This window comes from Azolla caroliniana, unplaced genomic scaffold (genome assembly GCF_043228905.1).
Source record: "Azolla caroliniana isolate FFs.n. ecotype wild unplaced genomic scaffold, voAzoCaro1.0.p SCAF_11, whole genome shotgun sequence".
In the NCBI taxonomy this organism is placed as follows: domain Eukaryota; kingdom Viridiplantae; phylum Streptophyta; class Polypodiopsida; order Salviniales; family Salviniaceae; genus Azolla; species Azolla caroliniana.
The window spans coordinates 16,571,304-16,592,577 of NW_028230446.1; the positions used below are offsets into that span (position 1 = coordinate 16,571,304).

The 21,274-nt window shown below is 37.0% G+C and overlaps 1 protein-coding gene across 5 annotated transcripts; it reads left to right on the top strand.

Moving 5' to 3' along the window:
- Positions 1-880: 880 nt before the first annotated feature.
- Positions 881-21,274, top strand: LOC147858089 (uncharacterized). Of its 5 annotated transcripts, none has more exons than XM_087327105.1 (13): positions 881-1,078; positions 1,966-2,054; positions 4,062-4,179; positions 11,686-11,891; positions 11,967-12,084; positions 13,376-13,549; positions 17,178-17,289; positions 18,119-18,204; positions 18,391-18,510; positions 18,581-18,712; positions 18,794-18,921; positions 19,432-19,695; positions 20,773-21,274. In XM_087327105.1, exons 1-13 carry the CDS (start codon positions 1,028-1,030, stop codon positions 20,858-20,860), a joined length of 1,686 nt encoding a protein of 561 aa, XP_087183231.1. In that variant the 5' UTR covers positions 881-1,027; the 3' UTR covers positions 20,861-21,274. The 5 variants fall into 5 exon arrangements, with proteins under 5 accessions (XP_087183231.1, XP_087183232.1, XP_087183234.1 ...); XM_087327106.1 differs by having other exon boundaries at positions 4,065-4,179; XM_087327107.1 differs by lacking the exon at positions 881-1,078 and adding an exon at positions 2,358-2,564 and having other exon boundaries at positions 4,065-4,179.

A 21,274-nucleotide genomic window follows, 5' to 3' on the forward strand; every position in this document is an offset into this window, starting at 1 on the left:
TAATCAATGTTCTCTTATTTAATTTAGACCACACATAATTAGGGGGAGTGGTTTCATATCACAAATTACAAGACCTATAAAATTTAGAGAAAAGCTTAGAAAGCTACTTTAGTCCTCTCGAACAAGAACACTTGGCTACTTGCTACTTTTTGCAACGTAACATAACATCTTATTTAGGACATTGGTTTTGGCTATCAAGAAGGTGAAATCCCATTTAGGACTAACTTGTTTTGTTGTTGGAAAAAAAGTAATGAAACATTTCAAGTGGGGAAGCAAGGAATAAGTATGAATGCAAATTGAAGAGGTTTGAAAGTAATAACCAGAGCGTTGTTTTTCCAGGGAATCATTTTCTAAATTGGATCCCCAAAAGACTAATTTTTTGCCTCAGAAATGTATGAAGACCACACACCATAGAAGCAACTCATGGAAACATACCAACTTTCCCAAATGGGAGGCGAAGATTGACTTGGCTTGTGTATACATGCCTTTGTTGCATGAGTTTGAATGATGTATTTTGGACCATAATCCGAGTTTGTGTCCATCGTTGGTTGAAACATGACTCGAGGGATTCAACTCTTGGTTGGGCTCTACGGACTCTTGGATACATTTTTCAAAGACTTGTAGAATATGCAAAAGTCATTCGTTTGCGAGTCAATTGGGTCTCAGAGAATTCACTGCCACCTAGGGGAATGCATGCCATCATTGGTGATGTCTATTTAGGATGTTGCCGAGATGGTGTGCTACAATTTACAAGCAAGGAATGAGTTTGGCCAAGTTCTGGGACACACTTGGACCAACTACAATGACCGGGAATATGGGCAACTAATTTCCGATCCATTTAGAGGGAACCAATCCCTAATTAAACAAAAATGAACAGATAATAACGGATTAGCATCAGAGTTTGTGTAAGTCAAACAATGAATCCGCTCCTTAGAGATGGAGATGGAGATGGAGATGGAGATGGAGGCTTCACCTCATACGTGAACAACAAACAAAGGAACGACTGCTTCCCTGTGAACGCGCTGTGATGGAGAGAGATCCACCATGCTCTCCCACTCTCCTCTGCCTACCCAACGAGGTATGTATAGCACTTAACTGCGCTTTAAAACCTTTGTACTGTCCGTTTTACTCCATAATTGACCAATTCCTGTGTTCTTGGACCTTTTTCCTTGACTCATAGTTCTGGAATCTCCACTCTTTTTACTTGTGTTCATGTATTTTTGAATCATTATTGCCTCTCACAGAATTTCAATTTATCCAGTACACATTGTAATTATAGTGCAGACCTGCCATGCTACTAGAGTGGATTAGAGTGAATGGAAAGAGAACAAGAGGGAGGGCCAGAAAGAAATATATATTTAAAGACCAAGCAAGAGACAGCATCTTTAAAGGTTTTCTCATCTCTGAGAACAACATAAAAGAATAAATATAGCCAATATTGGGTACCAAAAAATCTAGTTAACGAAGCATTTAAGGTTTTTAACTAAGGCCGAAACTTCTTCCTTAAAAAGTTCTTCAACCTGGGCTGGTTCAAGATGGTGAGATGTCCAAGGTAAAAGAAGCACTTTTGGTGCTGGGTGATAAAGGCCCTTGGGTACCTTCGACTTTCGAATTTCATCCCTCTTCCCTCATCCACCACTTTCTTTATTCTTGCAATTTATGTATTTTTGGACTTGGAAACAGTTGACTCAACAAACATTTGTCAGTTCTGTAGCATGCATAACATAAATAGTTGGAATTGCATTTGTTCCCATTGAATCCTTAACAGCAATACAAAAATAAGCATAATAATACTACACTGATTTTGAAGATGCAAGTCTCTAATACAAGATATTACAAAAATCTATGTCATCTGCTTGGTACTATGTTAATCTGTTTCTGATTACTACGTGTGTTTCTATATAATTAAACATTTCTTAACTGCCATGAAAATATCCAATTAAATTTTCTTTTCATTTTCTGAAGCTAACATTAAATGTGCTGATCCGTTTACAACCGCATGACTGGGCCCAAGTTGCACAAACATGCCAAAGTCTCAGTGAGCAATGTAGAAGGTATGTCAATAAAAAGTGTATGTGATATAAACAGATTTGCACTATCTCTGTGTTATATGCTACCTGAAAACCTAAAATTCAGGGCATTGTTCTGAGGCAATTGATTATACAAAAGCATATTGTGATAAATACTAGAATTTGCAAGAATTTTTTTAATTTCTGCATAAATAGAAAAATAGAACGAAGCTAGGATGGAAGATGAGGTAGTCAAAAGTGAATATTAGAATGTAGTCCATAGTGATCCAATAAAAGTATGGGAGTGTTATATATTCTGCTGAACATTAACGATCAGCAAATAAACAGGCAACTAGGAAAAGAAATTGTTGGCCTGGGCAAAATCATATAATGTGACGGAGGGAAACTAATAAGGGATACAATGAGCAATAATGGCCAGATGAGTATTCACACACCGAATGGAAAACCAATGGAAGGATGGTATGGGAATGTGAATTCAAGGAATAGTGTCAGACTTAAGTGTCCCATGAAGAACATTGGAACCAATGTCAAAAGGTAGCTTACTGATCTCTGTAGAGCCTTTTTAAAGCTTGCTTAATGTGTAGCAGAAGTCAGCAAGCTGTGAGCAGGTAATTGATGAGCACATCTCAGGATAAAACTGTTGTGTACTGTTTCCTTAATCAATTGTAGATCTGCTGTGTATTTGTGAGCATCAGAGCTATCTAGGTTTCAATTGTGTTATTGTACCGTGTAGCTCTTCCTGGATCCTGCTCATTAACTTCCATAAGAGCTGTTTTAACAAGAATATGCTTCATGATAAAGAACGAATGAGTTTGCTAGTCTGAAAAAACAAAACAATCACCTATGTGTGACATAACTAGTATGCTATATGACTCATCATGCCTAATGCAAAAGCTAAAGAGCTTGTAAGAGCCAAAACTGGTACAACTTTGCTTACCCTCATTGGACATTCTAGAGATACATCCAATAATGTTGTGCCACCTCATCCAAAGACAATGGGTAGATATGAGTATTTCATATACAATTGTGTGTATCACTCTTTGGTGCAGCTGCAAGAGCAGATGGTTTCGCATAGAAACCCTGGAAATAATTTTCATTGAGTTGATTCATAGCCTCTGAAGTTTATGGAATTCATCTACTGGTTATTCATGGACTGCTGAAGAGAGGAGGAAACATTTCCTTCAGCTTTGTGCGCAAACTCCCTTGTTCTTGACCTGCAATGTAGAGTTGTGCATTGCCACTATAGCCTACAACAGCAGTTTCTTGTACATGCTACATTTCTTCACTTACAGGTTTTGTGGTTTTCTAGTCCTTGGGTACATAGCCCCAAGTTAGGCATACCTTATACCCTATGAATTCGTTATATTTGCTTAGGGTTATTAGTTTTGGCATAGAAACAATTATTTTAAAGTTTCACTAATACCTCCCAACTGAGATCTAAAATATTTTAGGTCACCTCTTAGAGCCAAAGCTTTAATTAAATAGTCAATTAGACAATAATATTCTTGTAATGCTGAATAATAAATATCATGACTTGTAATAGTGCATAAATATCATATAAAATGGTACCAAATAAAACAGTGCAATGGGTAATCATTTGCCTCGAAGTATCCTTCAAGGAACCATATAATTGATATAGCTAGAAAATGAAGAAGTTTGTGATGATAAAGAACGTTTATAAATGTTTGAGTTTACTTGAAAAAACTGTAGAAAGAACTTGCTTCCAACTATACACATACCGCCTAAATGATCTGATTTTGCCTCCAAGTGCTAGCCATATAGATAACTAGGAAAAAGCCATATTTGTAGCCTTATGCTACACAGCTAGATGGTGTATGAGGCCCATAATATTAGTTTTCTTATTAATACTATTTGTGTTTTGGATTGAATTTTGCATTTGTTTTTGAACTCATTGTCATGCCTATTTAATAATTTCATAGAAGAGAAATCATGTGAAGGTGCATTTTTGTGCTTGTAAAATTTTGGGAAGATAGAAGATAGTCTAAAAGCTTTCATGTTTTCTCTTGATAGCAGCGCTTTCTCAACTCTAACATTTTTGAATCTAAGACATGGAGCGTTCTTATTGAACGATTACTACTTTATGGTCTTATGTAAGAGACTTGGAAAAATGCTTCGACGGATAGAATTGGTATACAGACTTTCTTCTTATTTAAAAATTTATATATTTGTAAGACAGTTTTTTCTAGTCCAAATTTAGAAAATCTCTAATCGAACTTTCAAACAGTTTGATCTATTCAAAGCCTAAAACTCTCCCTTTTCCTTTAATATGTTTTATCATAACATATGAAATTAATACGCCAAGGTTTCCAAGGTAGTTAAATTGTTAATGTCTTTGGAGTTTCATATAGAATAGGAAGGGATTGTGAGAGAGTGAAGAAGGAAAACTAGAAACATATTATAACATCTCAAAAGGACCAGATCTATGAGACCTAATTCGCAAAAGTGGAGGTCTAGTTATCGACTCCTGTTTTGGGAGACACCATGGGTTTGACCATGGTATGCAAAACTTTATTTATTGTGACTCTGGTAGACTGTAAATCTTGATGATTGTTCTCATGATAAAGAAAAAGCATCAGTGTCCCTTTATATTATTTGGGCAGAGAGAGGAATAACCTTAATAATCACCGAGGGATTATTCAACGGCTTTGGGAGCTCCCTAAACAAAGCTACTCAAGGTTTCTTTCCACTTATTAAAACAACTTGCTGAACGAGGAGATAATTGTTGGTCTGCTGAAATGTAACAATGGTTCCTGTCACATGGCATAAGTATAAATGCATTATCTCTGTTCCAATATAGCTTGGATTGTCCCCATTTGCTGTGGATTTCTGAAAAGCCTTCGATACTATACCATGTGCTCAACTCATGTAGTGGCTAGAAGTCATTGGCATTCTGGTAAATATACATACAATGGGGAATCTATGCACTAAATGAATCAGTGTCAAAAAGGAGCACACTCATGTTGGGTTGTCAGAGCTAGTAAGTAGCATGATTGGAGTAAAACAAGGATGCCCACTATCACCAAAGCTTTTCATTCTTTTTATATATGAGATTTCTAATTACATAGAAAGATTGGCTGGTTGAGGACATACTATATGCCATACTAATATTACTGTATCCTGATGACATTGTGTTGATCTTCGACTCAGGAGTACAAAGGCATCAAAATGCCTTGAACTCATTTTGTATCAACAAAGATTTGGTGGTAAACCTTGATAAAACCAAAATAATGGTGTTTAACACAACTCAAACATAGGTAATGGGAGCATATCTAGGAATAACATATCACTCAAACGTGATAGTATACATATATAGGAATAAAATTCACAGTTTGGGATTCTCCCTGTGGGAGACTTCATGTGCTTGATTTTCTCGTGGATATCAGCCCTTGATGTGCACATATATAACTGCAAGAACCATAAATAATCATGGTTGTTTGATACACTTGCAACACCGATTCTTCACTATAAAGTAGAGATTTGGGAACGAAGCCATCATAGGGCACATAATTGTACAGATTTGGAGAGACTTTTTGTCTCCCTGACTGTTCGCATGATGAGGAGCATATTATCAGTGCGCCATGATATAATCTGGGTGGAAGCAAGGAATCTCAAGACTGACACTTATGTCATCAACAGCTTTCTGAACACGGAGATAATCATTGTTAGTATGCTGAAATGCAAGAATGATTCCAATCACATGGCATAAGTATAAATTCAATACCCTTAGTCTAATGTAACTTTCATCGACAACATGTGTTGGTAAGAGGATGACCCACTATAAGGCAATCTGAGATATTAAGATACACATGCAAATCTGTGGAAGAATCGATATGTCAATTGTGCCTTCAGGGGGAGATAGGAAGAACATTATCTTTGCTTCTGTGCTGTGTTTTATGAATAAGAGGGAGATAGAACAACCTTTTCAAATAAGGCTTTGGCTCACAACACAAGGTACTAGAAAACAAAGAGAAATAATGCATGGGACTGTTGTTAGAACTCAAGGGACATAGTGAGAGTTTGTTGAAGGGCAAGAATATGACCAGAGCAACTCCTACAAAGAAACATCAGGACTTTTTTAGCTTCATCACTCAATGACAAAGGTGGTGAGGTTGTGGTCCATGAGGTTGGGGCCTATGTGAATGACAAATTGCATTAGCCTCATCTATTGTAACCCCTTTGCAATGACTTGGTTGGAACTTGTAGCCTATGATTGTTCTTTGTTGATGAGCTTGTATGGCTGTATTTTTGTCCTACAACTTATCCCTGTCTCTTGAGTTCTAGCAAGAACAGCCCCAAGAACTGTTGACCCTATGTCTCATTTTCCATTATCTTGGGCCAAAGCTTTGTTTAAAGAGACAATGTCATCTCCCTATTATTTCATATAAACATAGTGTTCTTTAGATTCCACTCACAGATGACACAATTGACAACTTCTTTCTTCTAGAACTGTGTGCATATCTGCCTACCTCAATCTCTAACTGATGTGATGAGGTCTGCAGCTGCCCAATCACCAATTTCAGCGCATAGATGTATGTCCATATAAGAGGTCTTGATGATGAATCCATCATCCGATGTGTAAAAAGTGTGCCATCTTCCTACCAAGAGACGCCGTGGATCTGATTCACGTTCTTCTGTTATCCGATTTGATAATAACAGTTCAAATCACTCAGTTCTTTTCCTTCTTATTCGATATTCTCAGGGAGGAAGAAAAAAAGCAGCACGAATATCATTATCTTGTTTGGAGACGTACTACAACAAAATCATATGTAGATGTAGATGTACAACAGTTCTATGTATTCCTGTAAGTAGCACGATAAGTGCTATGTAAACAGGAAAATTCTAGTACCATTCTGTATTCATCAAACAAAGTAAAACAAAGTGGAAGTTTCTCCATACTGAGAGATTGATTAGTTGGCATAGGATAACCAAAAAATGTGTATTGCCATGTATGGAATGTAAAACACAAAATGTCCTTCCAATTTTGTTTAGTTTCTTGAAAGGCAATTTAAGATTGCTTCTTGAAATTTTAAGACCTTGAATGCGAATTCTGTTTATATCTTGGAAAGAAAGAAACAAAGAACTTAGTCCAATCTCTACCATCATGTAGGGAGGAATGGTTGTGCCAACCCCTCATATTGAACCCACTATTTACATCAGAAGAGGGGGTAATGTTAGGGAAGAGAACTAGGTTGAATTGGGCTGACTTTGATAAAGGTGAAGCTGAGTCAGTGGGGAATTGGCTGACTTTTTCTTCTTCAGCGATGGAAAACAAAACCTATGTTTGTAGTACAATTTGGGGAGGGAACATTATGTATTCAGAAATGGATACAGTCTTTACGATATCTTCCTTTCAGCCTTCTCAAACTAGTCTATTTTGGTATGTTATGTTTTCATCCCTACATGTCTTGTTGGGGGTTAGGGGTTATAAAAACTCACATGAATGCCGTTACTTCGATGTTTTGCCTTCTGGACGACTTCATTCTCTCTTTGTGGAAGGCGAACTTTTAACTCAAGGGAATATGTTGCCTATTCGTATATTGTGGAAGAAAGATAAAAAATGGATACTGAACCCACATCCAAATGATGTAAACAGTCTCTTTGATTTATGGGTCTATGAGAATAAGCCCATTGATCGCCTTTTGTGAGATCTTGGTGAGTGAAAATGGCAAATCATATCAGTGCAAGGAATGCTAGGTAAGAAAATCCCATTTTTTCAATATTCGGTAAAAATGGGTAGAGAAATGCTAATGAGAGGTGTGACCGTTATGCCAGCAGCTTGTAAATTTTGGAAATTTGGTAATGTAACAGACTCATGGTTGAATGCTTATTGGAAATGGTTATGGGCCATGCAAATTCCTAAAAAAGTTGTGTTATTTAGATGGTTGTCACATTATGGCATTCCTATGAAGTCATGGATGCGGGGACATTGCCATGATTTAAAATGTGACAGTCGTGGTTCTCCCATTGAATCGGGTTACCATGTTTTATGGATATGTCCTATTGCTAGAGCAGTTTGGAAAAGAATGTTGAGAATGTTGTATCCTATTTATGGTAAGCATGTGTACACATGGGGTTTTGTGAGATGGGGAAGATTGGCTAAAGAAATTCAGAACCATGAAAAGGAGTATGGTGATTTTCTTCTCCTCTCCGATGGAAGACATGTATTGGAGGTCTCTAATACTGCAATAGTTTGTTGTTTGGAAGAGGATAAGGTCTGGTCTACGATATCTTCTCTAATAGTTTGGGTATTGTGGAAGGCTAGATGTAAATGTGTATTTCAGAAAGTTAAACAGAATGCGGTTGAGTTAGTCAAAGAGATATGGTTAATGCTCTTACATACTTTAAGAGGTCAATATGATGCAATAACTGGTGAGCCAGAGGTTGTGATTCGTAAACAACAATTTCGAGAAGTTTGGAAAAAGGCAGAGGTCTTCACCTCTTTTGGAGAAAGAATAAAGTGGAGATATGCTCCACCAAGATGGCTTTTTCCACCCCCCGTCTTGGAACAACCCTACATGAGGGCTTTTCATACTTGACATGTTGGTTGATGTGGATATGAGGGTTGTAATATATTGTATGAATTCGTTGTAGCCTTTCGGCATCTTTCCACTAATACCAAGGTGAAGCTTCTTTTAAAAAAGAAAAAGAAAAAAAGAAAGAAAAAAAGATATATTAACGTCTTTTAAGAGGCCAAAATGGCCTACAAGACCAAACAAGAGATTACATCTTAAGTGTTGTTTCGTCTTTGAGAACAACAAATCAAAAAAGAAAAAAGAAAAAAGAAGGGTAAATAATGCTCTGTAAATATAAAAGTATGTAAGATAAAAAGAGACGAGGGAATCTGGTTTTCGGCCCATGTGAGATTCTCAAGTTAGATATATTGTAGCTTTTGTCTTCGAAAGATCTCTAGCATAGGTCGATCCAGAATGGAAATGTCTCCGAAGCGAGGGAAGCACCTGCGATGGCGGGAGATAATGGCTTTTATCTGTCAATGACAAGGGTGTCGCGGTCGTGGTCCATGGGGCCGGGGCCTACGTGCACGGCAAATTGCTATTGCCTGATCAATTGTAACCCCTTTGTTATGTTCCGGTTGGGAGCCCATTTGTGTATCCTGTGATTGACTTGTAGCATTAGGAGTGATGGGGCTAAAGAAAGTTGTGATTGTTCTTTGTGATGATCTTGTGTGGCTGTATTCTTCAACAACTTTTCCCGATGTCTCTTGAGCTCTAGCAAGAAAAGTCCTAGGCATTGTTGGTCCTCATACTCCATTACCTTACGTAGTGGGCCAGAGCCTTGTTTAAAGAGGCAATGGTATCTCCCTCTGATTTCATAAAAGACACTACAATGACAAACATAGTGTTCTTTGGATTCCACTACTAGATGACACAATTGGCAAATTCTCTCTTCTAAAGGTAGTTGTGTATATCTGCCTACCTCAATCTGTAACTGATGTGATGAAGTTCGCAACTGCCGTATCACACTACGCAGCGCATAGGATAGATGTATGGCTATATAAGGTGGCTTGATGATGAATCCATCCTCCAATGTTTGTAAGAAGCGTGTCTTATAGTGGGCCATCTTCGTACCAAGTGGTGTTTTGAGGCTGATCCATGTTATCTTGTTTTCCAAGTTAATAATATCAGTTCGGATCACTCTATTCTTTTCCATTTTGGTTATATTTAGATGGGGACAGTCCAAGCTATATTGGAACGGGTGTAGTGCATTTATACTCATGCCATGTGACTCGAACCATTGTTGCATTTCAGCATATCAACAATAAATGTCTCCATTTTCAGCCAATTGTCTTGATGACATAAGTGCCAACCTTGGGTACCTTCGTTTAGGGAGCTCCCAAAGAAGTTGGATAAATGTCACTGATCGGAACAATGCCTCGCTGATTATAGGTGCTGCTCCCATCTCTGCCCGGATTATATTGTCTTTTAAGAGGCCAAATTGGCCCATAAGACCAAACAAGAGATTGCATCTTTAAGTGTTGTCTCGTCTTTGAGAACAACAAATCAAAATAAAATAAATATTACTTAGTAAATATAAAAGTAAATAAGATAAAAAGAGACAAAAGAATTTGGTTTTAGGCACATGTGAGATTCTCAAGTTAGATATATTATAACATTTGTCTTCGAAAGATCTCTAGCATAGGTTGATCCAAAATGGAAAGGTCTTCGAAGCGAGGGAAGCACCAGCAATCGTGGGAAATAATGCCCTTTACATGTCGATGACAAGGGTGCTGAGGATGTGTTCCGTGGGCCCAAGGCCTACACACACAATAAATTGCTATTGCACAATGTATTGTATCCCCTTTGTTATGTCCTGGTTGAGAGCCCATTTGTGTATCCCTTGATTGACGTGTAGCATTAGTAGGAGTGATGTGACTAAAGATAGTTGTGATTGTTCTTTGTGGATGAGCTTGTGTGGCTGTATTCTTCATCAACTTTTCCCTATGTCTCTTGAGTTCTATCAAGAAAAGTCCTAGGCACTGTTGGTCCTCATATTTGATTACCTTACGTAGTGGGCCAAAGCCTTGTTTAAAGAGGCAATAGTATCTCCCTCTTATTTCATAAAAGACACGACAATGACAACCATAGACTTCTTCAGATTCCACTCCTTGATGATACAGTTGGAAATTCTTTCTTCTATAGGTATTTGTGTATATCTGCATACCTCAATCTCTAACTGATGTGGTGAAGTTCGTAGCTGCCCTATCACACTACGCATCACATAGGATAAGATGTATGTCCATATAAGGCCTGTTGATGAATCCATCCTCCAATGTGTGTAAAAAGTGTCTTACAGTAGGTCATCTTCCTACGAAGTGATCCATGTTATCTTGTTTTCCAACTTAATAATATCAGTTCCGATCACTCCATTTTTTTTCCACTTTGGTCATATTTAGATGGGGACAATCCAAGCTATATTGGAACGGGGGTAGTGCATTTATTCTTATTCCATGTGACTGGAACCATTGCTGCATTTCAGCATACCAACAATGAATGTCTCCATTTTCAGCCAGTTGTCTTAATGACATAAATGCCAGCCTTGGGTACCTTCGTTTTGGGAGATCCCAACGACATTGGATACAGGTCACTGATCGGAACAATGCCTCGGTGATTATTGGGGCTGCTTCATATCTGCCTGGATTATATCATGGGGCATCGAAACTTTGCTACTTATCATGCGTGCAATAATTGACATTAAAGCTCTCTCTAAATCTTTCCAATGATTTGTCTTGTTAAGACTTGGTTCCCACTTTTCTACTCCATAAAGAAGAGTTGGTGTGACAAGTGTTTGTAAACTAATCCAATAAATGATTGTACATGTGGATTTCCTATTGGTCCAAAAGAAAGTGTTTGAAATTGTTGTGCATTGTGATTGGCTCTCTTATACATACGATAATCCACAGTATACCTTTTGAGATGATATGGACCATTGATATGCTCTAGGTGACTGATGGTGAAGTCAAATTCAGCGTACATTGTTTCTATAGAGATTTCATGCAGTACGTTGCTTGTTTGCATGCCATCTTGTTTTTGGATTCTTATTAGGAGTATAATTGAGTAGGAAAGCTAACACTTTGATAAGAAAGCTGAAAGGGAAGATTTGGATGAAAATTTACCAGGACTGCTGGCATCTATCTGATTCATCACTGGAATTCCTTCCTGAGAATGTGGAAGAGCTTGTTCTTTGCGGATGTGATCATCATAGTAATCAACTTCTGAATCACGTTTCCAAACGATTAAATGGAAATCTTCGCATATTTGCTTGGTCTGGATTTGGGGGAGCTGTTTCCTCAAAGGGATTTGAAGATTTAGCATTAAACAACAGGTGTGTTCCTGTATATAAAGTATCATATAAGGATTCTATGATTCACTAATGAAGTCCTCTGTCTGCAACTGCCAGGGGGCTCACCTCATTCATGATTGATAGTGGAGCTTCTGTAGATGTCAACAAAGCTGTCTGCACTGTTGCAAGGAACTGTCCATTATTGCGAGAACTTAGTGCTTATAATTTGACCATGGTAGGTTTGGACTAATTCTTTCTGGCATGCTCTCATCTTCCAAGCCATGAATTAGTGGTTTAAACCTCATGTTTTCTCAGTTTAGATTTCACTTTTCTCCACCTTCGTTAACCTCCAAATCATTCCATAGATTAAGCAAATCATGTCAAGAAATTCTAGAAACCCAGCCAGCCATGCTTGTTTGCATGGGAACATAAATTGGTCAAAGAGAAATAAATTGATTAGGCACAATAGTGCTAAGCTACATCCAAGCACACTTAGGAAACATGGATGCCCTAGGCACAAAAAGGGACAACACTTGAGATGTAGTCTCTTGTTTGGTCTTATAGGCAATTTTGGCTTCTTAAAAGATGTTAATATATCTTTCTTTCTTTCTTATAACTTGAGAAAATTGTATTGTTCATCGGCATATGTGCAAAAGTGAGCCTAAAAAGTTCATTGTAGATCAGTCTAAGTATTTTCTCTACTTGAATTTTGTTCAAAGAGCTCCTAATCCATGTCTATAGAGCCAATCATATCCTTCCCTGAATTGTACAGTAAAGACATGATGCTCCTATGCGTCGACCTCTTAATGGTGCAGTTGCCAAATGTAACCCATCTTCATGTTTGATCCTCCAAGTGTAATGAAATCCTTGCAAGGATTTTCTTTGTGCCATGATTACATCCACGTCCACTGACTCAGTGAGACAATGAACTCATGTAATACATTGTCAAATCAGAGCTATCATCCCGTGGCATCTCAGTTGTGGCCAATCCATATTTGATTACCCATTGTAGAACATTTCCAGTGAACATTGCATTGAGATTAGACATCTCTTGATTAGTTTTCTATGTAGCATTTCATTATACTGGTAAAGATTTTAGGTTATCATATTATTTGTCTCCCCTTTAAAGAGTTTATTTTATTTTATTATGCCTGTTTCTTTTATTTTTCAAATGAAATAAAATGTCACTACATAAAATAACTACAATGCAGAGGCAAATTTTGAATTTAAGTATCAAGAAAGACTTAATCCGAAACAAAGATAGAAACGTTTTCTTACCTGTCTCCTGTGGGTCACAAAATGGCAGTCAGGGTGTGTAATTGACCATAGAATGCCCAAATATGTGACTTTACCAAAAGTACCTTAGTTTATGGATTAAGGTTCTGAATAATATAACTGGTTGAAAAACTTTCTGGTAATTTGATTATATATATATATATATATATACCTTCTGGCTAGAAATGTTTTCATAACATGATAAATAGAATCATTGTTATGAACTAATGTGCACCTCCTTTTTTTTACAGGAAACTTTACTTTATATTTTTACTTGCAACATTTCCTTGCAATGTTTTCGTCATAAACAAAGAAGGCCAAGCAACTTTTATGTTACAGATGCAACATTAACTTTAATATCTAGGAATTGCCCTCTTCTTGAAGAACTCATTCTTGTTGATAAATCAAATGCTGCTGATGGTTCTGTAAGTAAACATTTGTATAGATGCATAGTATTATTCTATTGAAAGCAGTATCAAAGGAATGTAACTATATCATGGCATATGAGACCTAGATTCCTGAGTGTTGTATTGAAGTGTTTTGCCGTTTGTCTGTAATTCAGACTCTTCCTTGGCTTGATAACTTCCAATGTTATCCCTGCCTGTTGGACGTCTGATTTTAATAGAACCAGTGTTGGACACATAGTTGTTAAAAACACGTGTTTTATGTTTAGAAAACGTTTTGGAACTTCCAATGTTATCCCTGCCTGTTGGGCATCTGATTTTAATAGACCCAGTGTTGGACACATAGTTGTTAAAAACACTTGTTTTATGTTTAGAAAACGTTTTGGAATACTCTGACGTCTTTTACATTTTAGAAATGCCACTTAAAAATATTTCACGTATTCTACATATTGTTATAAGTCGAAAAATAAATAAAATACCAAAATTTTAAAGCTTTAAAATTTAAGAAGTATTTAACATATTTTACACACATTCTATGTATTTAACATATTTAACGTATTTTATCTATAGAATGTGTATTCTAAGTTGTAGAATGCTTTATAATACTTAGCATGTGTATTCTACACGTATTGGATGATGATAAATATTCTACAACTTTGGTTCAACAGAATCTTGTTGGAAACAATAGGGTAGGTCAAGAGTTATCGCATTGCCACTCTCACGTTTCTTCGCTAAAAGGATATATATACAAAGAACGGAATTAGGTATGCTATATGCTGATCATTTTTGGCTTCTGTGAAGTTGACACCTAATCAACTGCTACTTTGCTAAACTATAAGGTTGATCCTAGAGTTGAGCATATTGGCTGACAGAAATGACTATTGTTCACTGGGACAGGGGGGTTTCTGAAAGGATTAGCAACTTAGAATCACATGTTGACCCTTTGAGCCCGTATTGAGGGAAGAGCCCATCAAAGGAGAATCTATTGCTGTTTTGTGGATTTCCAGGAAGCCTCTAATAGTGTACTAGTGATCAGCTCATGCAACGACTAGGAGACCATGGAGTCCCCATAGATATGCAATGGACAATCTATCCTCTATATGAATCAATTTTAGGAAGAGTACTCGCTTCTATTGGGTTGTCAGAGGTTTTGGGTTACACGATTGGAGTAAAACAAGGATGCCCACTATCAGCCACTTTAGTCAGTCTTTTTATAGATATGATATCTAATAGTAGAGTTTGGGGGCTTTAGGAGCATGCTTAGCAGGGGTAGCCATATCAACATAATTATATGCCGATGAAATTGTAGATCTCTGACTCACTGGAGAGATTGCGAAGAACTCTAAATGCTTTAGAGTCATTTTGTATCAATAAAAACTTGTATGCAAACCTTAATAAAACCAAAATTATGGTATTATGCTCTAGCATGGGTACCAAGATCAAAACCAGAATTCTTCTTGGGAGAGGAAAATGTAGCATACATATATAGGAGCAGCATTCATATCTCCCCATGGGAGGCTACCTGTGGTCGACTTCTGTGTCGAATGTAGCCCTTGGTTCCCTTAAAGGTAATGTGCACATTTACAATTCCAAGAATCATAACTCAAATTGTAATAGTTTGATACACTTATTACACCAGCTCTTCTTATGGAGTAACAATTTGGGAACTAAACCTTCATGGGGCACATAACTAGACAGATTTGAAAAGGCTTTTAGTCTCAATGATTACATGCATAGTAAGGAGCAAAACATTGGTATCCCATGAGATAGTCCCTGCAGAGGTGAAGCCAACCTGTATAGATATCTAGTAGTACCATTCATAGGGCCTCAGTTCTCCCCATGGGCTGTCTGTGGTTGACTTTCACGTCAAGATGTAGCCCTTGATGAGCTTAAAAATAATGTGCATGTTTACAATTCGGAGAACCATGAACTAAATTTTGGTTGGTTGATACATCAGTTGCAAGAAATCTTCATGGGGCACATAACTAGACAGATTTGAAGAGACCTTTATTCTCGATGATTACATGCATAGTACAGAGCAAAGCATTGGTATTCCATGATATAGTCTGAGCAGAGATGAGAGCAGCCTCAATAGTGACCATGGTACTATCCTGATTAACGACCAGTATCCAACTTATTTGGAGCTCCCTAAGAAAAGTTACTCAAGGCTGACACTTATGTCATCAAAACCGCTTGCGAAAATCGTTGTTGGTATGCTGAAAATGCAAGAATGGTTCCAACCGCATGGCATAAGTTCAAATATAGCTTGAATTGTTCAAATTTTTTTATGAGTTAAATGGAAAAGAATATAGTGATCTGAACCATCAAACACTCTTGGTAGGAAAATGGCGTAGTAGCTGACACTGTTTTTACTCAAGTCACACAAGATGGATTTATCATCAAGTCTTCTTATATAGATACACATCTATCTCATACACTCTACAATGTGATATGCCAACTCTGAACCTCTTGACATCAGTCAAAATTTCAGATAGGCAGGAGAGATCTTCCAATTGTGCAGTAGAATCAAAATAACATTATGTCTGCCATTGTACTGTTTTATATGAAATAATATGGACATAGCACTGTCTCTTCAAACAAGCCTTTGGCCCATCACACAAGTTAATGGAATATGAAGACGGATGGTTCTTGGGAAGTTCAAGAGACGTAGAGAGAAGTTTTTGAAGGACAACAATACAACCACAAAAGCTCATCAACAGAGAACAATTAAGACTTTGTCTAGCTCTATTACCCCTTTTCTACGAGTCAATATACACAAGTGGGGTTCTCAACCATGAGATGAAGCAATTGCACATAGGACGTGACTATCTATAACACCACTCCATCGTGAAGAATCAAGAATCAAGCATCAAGAATCAGAAGTACTTCCCTCCCTTTGGATATATCCCCATCTTGGAATCTAAAATCCAATCTAAAACAACTGTCAGCTCTCTTGATGAAGTAAATCTTCTTGTTTCGCATCAATGATGTTCTCCACCTTGGCTGATACCCCTCTTGGTCCCAAACCTTTATTGACAAATCTCTCACTGCATATCCTATGGTATATTGATAGTTTATTGTTGTTGCATGAGCTTAGCTTGTGGCACTGTGTCAAAGACTTTACAGAAGTCTACAATCGGCTTCCCTATTTCCAACAATTAGGTTATTTTACATATATGACAATCATATATTAGTACAACCCTGATATGTCTGGAACACGCTTCATAACTTGCATTAGAGTTGAGCTTGGAGTTTTCAGATACCTATGCTGATTTTCATTTCCAAAATTAGGCTATATTTCTATTTATTTGTTCTAAGAAAGTATTTACAAGTCATCATGTTTCCGTTGAACTTCATCCCATGTCTTCTTCTTGTGACTATATTGGATCACTTTTTAAAGCAACAGTGCCAAGCTAATTGATTTTGGTAGTGTTTTCTTGCTGGTGGGTAGGACTGACTCAAAAAGATTCATGCATGAAACATAGGTTGGAGATATGATTTTAAGTCCTAGATGTAAATGGTGAAAAATAGGATTCAACATGAATTGAACTCTTAGTGGAGGTATTTTTCTAGGAATTCACTGAGTATATTTGAATTTCTGATCCAGGTACTGTCTGACTTACTGAGTATATTTGAATTTCTGATCCAGGTACTGTCTGACTTAGGTCTTCTACATCTAGCTGAAAGGTCTTCCACCATTCGAATCCTTAAGTTGAAGCCAGTACAACATTCAATAGCTTCTGAGGTCTCCATAATGCAATGTATGGTTAAAAGAAAAGCAAATAGGCTCAAGGATTAAAAATTCTGCTTGAATCTGTTTTCAAAATTTATGTATGACGCAGCTGAAAAATCTCAAAATGTGTTATCTGACAAGGGAATGCTGACAGAATTGAGGAATTTGGACTGACGAAGTTCCTTTCAAGTTCAATGAATTATAGGAAATCATCCAGATGACTTTGTAGAAAAAAAATTAATGTGGTTTATTGCATTGTTAATCCAGTGAGGTAAAGCAGGACCTCGAAGATCAATCGTGTAGCTCTAACACTGCTATAAAGTGCACCATGTTACACAGCAATACCTCAACTCAGATTTCAAAGAAGAAATAAAAAAATAGAGATCTATTTGACTAGGTGCACAGTCTCTCATTTAATCCTATTGATTTTTTCTGATTATTATTGATTAGATTTGGTGAGATAGGTGGTCTCTTCTTGGCGGCAATATCACTTCTATTGTGTAAATAATAATTCAAACTGTAGGGCTGACTGATTGCTTAGGTTCACATAGAATTTGCTGTGAACCTTCTGTTGCGACTGAACTTGTGATGGGGTGTGTGTGTGTGTACTGTTTGATGGCTGGGTTCCTATATGAGTGTTCATATTTTGTACTAAACTGGAACATGCAAGAAACTGCACATTCTTTCCCTAATTTCTTCTTTAGCTACCTGAAAAAATATGCCACTGATAAAGAAACCATGGACTTCACCAAAAAAGGATTTTAGAATCTCCTATGGTCACATTGGGTGCTAAAGGTTTGTTTTGTAGAACGAGTTTGGGATTGGCAGTATTCTTATTATTCTCTCCTGTATTACAGTGGCAAACGTTTGCAGTAACTTATGTCAAGTTGAGTTATGCAACTTCAAGTACCTCAGTGATCCGCCAATTTATGAGCTAGTTCAAGTAATTTTATTACATTATATTCTATTTACACTGCTTGTATTATTTCCATCCAGATCATATAAAATAAGATTACTATCTTATAGCTGGTTTACGAATATATAGCCTGAAGGCTAGATAAGAATGCCATTCAAATATTTAATTGTGGTAGTATTTTCTCAAAATTAATCTCAGAATTTATCCATTCAGAAATGCATGAATCTTACTGAATTGGCCTTGGACTATTCACAAATCACTGACACATCTCTGGAGCTTGTGGCTCATCACTGTAAGAGCCTCCAAAGCATTTCTGTGAAATGTTGTAAAAAGGTTGGTTTCATTAAATAAACTAAAACGTAGTGGCTAAAAATATTTCTTAGCAAGTGTACTCTCTGCACAGATCACTGATGCTGGCTTGAAGGCCCTTGGTCAGTGTGGAAATCTTGTAAGCATAAATATGGGACAAGCATCAGGATTGACAGATGGAGCTCTAATATCCATTTGTTCAGGAAACCCACTGATGAAAGTTTTGGTGTGTAGTGTCTTGTATGATATGTCCTAAGTTTGCAAAATTAAAAGTTAAGAATCGAACTTTAAATATGTCATCGTGCAGGTTGCTGGTTATGCCCAAATCTCAGATAGAGCATTGCAAGCTGTTGGAACCTGCAGGGAAATGAGAGAGCTTGCGCTGAACAACTGCTGCAGGATAACAAATCAGGGGCTCGAGAAAATTTCCCAAGGGTCTGTATCTCAACATACCTGGTTTGATTTAAACTTTCTAAGGCAAGACCACATGCAAAGGCCATTTAGAAGTGGTTGGTCAAAATATGCTTGAATTGTGTGTTTACATGTGCTGAGTTTTTTTGACAAATCTGACATGGAGGTAAATACCTGGAACATTTTTATCAAGCATCATAATTTGGGAGCTCGTGGGAATTGAGTGGAAGTTTCAAGAAAGTAACTAAATTGGTCATAATGTCATTTCTTGGATGTAATCCAAACAAACAGTCGTCATGTAAACATCAAGAAGATTTAGAGCGAAGTAGAGAAATATAGGAGCTTTTCACCAAATCCATGTGAATATTTTCCATCAGAAATATGTAGACACTATAAAATGCATGTGAAGATAAATCAAGGATATCAAGTTTAATGGACTAAATATGGCTTGAAATCTGGTGCTGCATCATGAACTGCCTTCCTTGTCATTGCTCTGGGCCTAAGCACATTTCAAACATTGCATTGATGTTGTAGGTGTCCAATGCTTCGGTATATTTCACTGAGCTATTGTGAGCATATAAGTGACTCGGGCGTGATTTCAATGGCAAATGGATGTCCACGACTTTTGAAGGTCCGACTAGATGGATGCCGTCTTCTTTCAAACCCATCTGTACGGATTCTTTGTACTGGCAATAAAAAGCTGCGGTATTTGAGTATGCAACATTGTACAAAGTTATCTGACGATATATTTCTGCACCTTTTATCAGCTAACTCCCTCAGATTTATCAACCTAGGAAGGTAATTTCAACAGCATTATTAATTTTGCCTTGAATATGCTTATTGTTGTATCATTGTGCCTTACGTACCATTTACAAATGATCTTATTTTCACTACAACCTTTTAGAGGAACAGAGGTTCTAGGATAAAAGATAACACTTTTGTCAGAAATTGTCTTAATGTAGTGGCATGGGCAAGGAGTGTAAGTTCTGTCCCGTTGATTCTTACTTTCTGACTGAGATTTTGCGTTTGATATTATAGATCACAATTTCATTGTTCATTTCAACTGAATAAGGTTATTCTGGTATATTTTGTCGTACTTTCCAGTTAAAAATCATGTTAGCTCCACCACAACGTTTTTGAAGAAAAAAAGATTCTATCATAGAAACGTATAGTAAAAGATGCTCCTCTTCAGACTGTATATTAGAGGTGTAAACTCTGTCCTAATTGACTCATACCTGCTAACTATGACATTTTGCATTGGATATTGTGGCTCTTTGAAGCCTGACCAATAGCACAATTCTCATGGGATCCAGATGAATCACATTGGCCTTTTCACATTCAGTGTTGACTTCCATTTCATATACTCATCTATCCCAATCAGTTATCACTGAAGGTACTTTTCTTGGTTTGGAGATCTCTCCATCTTGGATCCTCGGATGCTGGAGATCGTTCAAAGTTAGAAGTTGCACTTCATCTTAGATTAGAATATTATCTGCCTAGCTAATAAGCTATCCAGTTCCTTTGGCAGTTTTACTAATTTACATAGATCCGTTATATAGAATCAAGTACATTATGTGTGACCTATATATATATTTCTATAATAGTAAACATACCCCTATTATTTAGAGAGAAAGACAGAGAACCCCAGCCTAGAGGCGAGGAGGGTGTAATTTGATATTTGATTTGACAATATATTATAAACAAATATCAGGGAAAAAAAGATCAAGACAGGCTTGCCTCAAAATATGATTTAATGTTGAGCTTTGATGGGATGAATTTAGAAAGAGTATGCAGTGATTCGTATTGCCTCTTCTTAAGTATCTTGAAGTACTTTGATTTAAGAGCAATTCTTATTTCCCATCACATTTTTTTCAGGGCAAAATTGACCACTGATGCAATTAATTCTTACCATCTTCAAAGACCATTTGTGGAGATATGTATTGATGGGAGGCCCCATGTTTGAACTGGATTACATTTCACAGATGTGTTACATTTATTCATTGATAATTCTTTGGTTTAGCCATCTCAGATGTCATATATAATTCAGGGGAATAAATTGCACTATACAATTTCCTCTTGTCAGACACGCTTACTCTCATAAATCCTGACTGTAGATATTTTAAAACTTGCTTTTCCGTCAAAGTGGTATTGATAACTTCCCTCTCATATCAGTAGCAAAACCTTCTGTTGGAGCCTGGGGGTATGAGGACAGGATGTACTCACTTTGAAGACGGTGGCTCATTGTTTCATGTTTCTCAAATGGTGTATGTATGATTCCTCTGTAAAGACTTGATTGTATTGATGGGTAGTGCTATTCTGTCACACTCATGACAACATTTTTTTATTAACCTGCTAAAGAGATGTTTTATTGTTCTCA